Below are 2841 nucleotides of genomic sequence, written 5' to 3'. Positions count from 1 at the left end.
TAAATTGGGTCTCTAGCTCAACTATACCATTTCTCACCCACTAACCAAACAGAAAGATCTAATCATAATAAGCAATGGCATATAGCAAGCCCAATTTAAACAAGTTCACATAAATGTTTTGGGAATTAAGAAAAGAGACCTGTACTTGAACATAACCTTAATTTCTTGGCGATTGACATAATCTCCAATAACCTTGTATCATTTACTAAACTAATCAGATCATCATATTAATCACAATTCACAAAGCCACCAACTTGTTTTATCAGGGCTCGAACGTAGTCTCACATTCTTGCGAGAGAAGCTGGAAACCGCCATTAGTCCGCAATGCACTGAGCTTAAATTTGCAATCAACCAAAATCTCATTCTTCCAAATCTTCAGAAACCCTAGATTCATCGTAACCGGAACCTCCATTTTAAGAGCCAACGGAACCGGTAAATCGGACTTAGTTTCGTTAATACTCTTCTCCATTTCACGAGGCAACGATTTATTTCCATCTATGACGAGTTGTACAGTGGCAAAGCTACTTTCTTGTTGATACAACATTGGAAATTCGCCCTCGCCGACGTTCTTTTCTCCGAACAATAGGGTGGCGCTCCCACCTTTTTCATAGTAAATGCCGGTTCTCGAATTCGCGTTATTGGTTTTCAAATAAATGTCGTAATGTTTTGGGTTCGTAACTACGACATGCAAGATAGAGATCGTAGGGGCTTCCGGGCTTAAAGCGAAGAACAAGGTGGAAAGGGTTATCCCAATAAATATGAGGCAAAGAGCGAAAAGGATTATTCCCACGCACAATAACGAGCGAGGCAAACTAGGGTTCCTGCCTTTGGTTTCTGGATTACGGAAGCGCTCGGCAATTAGGGCATTCTCGGGTGGTGGTACGCGGTAAATTTGGTCCTTGGGGATTTGGATTACATAGGTCTCAGGACGGCGGGGTGGTGACAATGGAGGGTCGTCATTGGTTGTGTCAGGGTCGGCGGAGGCGGCCGGGACCCGCCCCTCCATGTGACAATGGGGGTGCGGTGCACAAGGGATTTTGTTTGTTGGTGAGTGTATATATTGATAATAATGAAGAGGGCAAAATTAATTGATTTCATGGAGCCGATTAAAGAGGTACAAGGAGATTAGGTTTTTTTTTTTTTTTTTTTTTCTTTTTTCTTTCTTTCTTTTTGTTCTTTTTAGAGTTGTTTAACAACTCGGTGATGACAGCGCATAATGATTCCGAGGTTTTTATGTTTTTTAGCTGGAATAATTGATTTTGTGCATCACAATTTTGGTTTCCTCTCTGTTCACTCAACGAACATCCTGTTTTTGGGTTCTTTTACCAGGTCAAATCACAGGTCAACAATTTATAGGAAATAGTTGCATGATCAGTTGGGCCTTCAACTTTCACAAATTTATCATCTTTCCGTAACTAGGTGTCATTGGAGCAGCTATATATGGTTTCTATTACATGTCTACGCTCGTTAGCGTTGGTCTAGGAGAATTTACAGGTCCATTTCAATGCCTTACGTTGTTCGTCAATCATCATATATATTCGTTAAATTCTTTAGCTGGTGGTATTCTTAGTTAATCTTCTAACCGCTATTTTCGCTGAATAATCTTGGACATTTTTTGATTCCTTTTTATTATCCAGTTTCTTAATCTACACTTTTTCAAAAAAAAAAAAAAAAAAAAGCTTTGATTGCTTTTAGAGATTTATCAGCTTCAATAACTAATACAATATTGATTTCTATAAGAAAAACTAATGCAGTTTTAATTGAACACGTTGAATATGATTAATTATGCGTGAACTTTACGTCGTTTTCTTGAAGATCACTTTGATCTCTGTATTTACATTTTAGTTCTTTGTGAGAAATAAAAAAAAAAAAAAGTTCTTATTAGTGGCCTCAGTGAAATAAAATTTTGGCTCCATTCAATCACAAGAAATAAACACTACAAGAAAGTGGTTTTTTAGCGCCGCAAAAAGTGCCAATGTTGTCGCTCTAAATTTTTTAGCGACGACATGTCGTTGCCAAATATTCATCGCTATAGATCTATCGTTGAAAATGATTTTGGCGACGACTATCCTGTCGTCACTAAAACTTCTATACAGCGAGGAAACTATCGTCACTATAAATTACCAGATCAGTCGACGAAAAATGTCGTCGCTATACAATGACGATTTAATTCAAATGTCATCGCTAATAATGTCTTAATAGCGATGACATATTTAAAAATATTGTCACTAATTGAAATATTTGTCAGAAATACGTATTTAATAGCGACGACATATTAAAAAATTTCGTCGCTAAAACGCTTCTACTTTTTTTTTTTTTTAAATTTTCTTATAGCGACAATAATATATATTGTTTTGAAATATAATTTTTTGAAAATATATATTTTTTAAAAATAATCTTTTATTTATTTTTATTTTTTTTAATATCTCTATTTTACTAATCACTTTTGATATCAAATGATTAATAAAATCTAATTTGTAACAATAAATATAATAATGATTAAAAACAACAAATAATCACATATCACATGAATTAATAAAAGCGAATACTAAATATAAGCCATATAAGTCATAGGTGATAATGTTAGAAGTTCAGATCAAGTACTAAACATGGAATGAAGTGTCTTATACTAGAGTAAAATAACTAGTCTCTAAAAACAAGAAACAACATAAATAACATCTAATGAGCCCCTAAGTCTGTTGCACCATTAGTATCATCATCGTTGGCCGGTGGTGGTGATGGTTGAAATGCACGTGGAGGGGGAGGGACAGGGATGTTTGCTTGGTTGAGGTGTGTGTACACCTGCTGAAGCCACTGACTATGCTCCTCATAATTAGGCTG

The 2841-nt window shown here is 35.6% G+C and overlaps 1 protein-coding gene across 1 annotated transcript; it reads right to left on the bottom strand.

Moving 5' to 3' along the window:
• Positions 1-262: 262 nt before the first annotated feature.
• LOC21387474 (NDR1/HIN1-like protein 13) lies at positions 263-1006 on the bottom strand. The gene has a single exon (XM_010104283.1). The coding sequence runs from the start codon at positions 1004-1006 to the stop codon at positions 263-265; it is 744 nt and encodes a 247-aa protein (XP_010102585.1).
• Positions 1007-2841: the final 1835 nt, after the last annotated feature.

The sequence above is a fragment of the Morus notabilis genome, unplaced genomic scaffold (assembly GCF_000414095.1).
Source record: "Morus notabilis unplaced genomic scaffold, ASM41409v2 Scaffold2021, whole genome shotgun sequence".
Taxonomy (NCBI): Eukaryota; Viridiplantae; Streptophyta; class Magnoliopsida; order Rosales; family Moraceae; genus Morus; species Morus notabilis.
The sequence above is the reverse complement of the archived record's forward strand: the minus strand, read 5'-3'. Positions and strand labels throughout refer to the sequence as shown.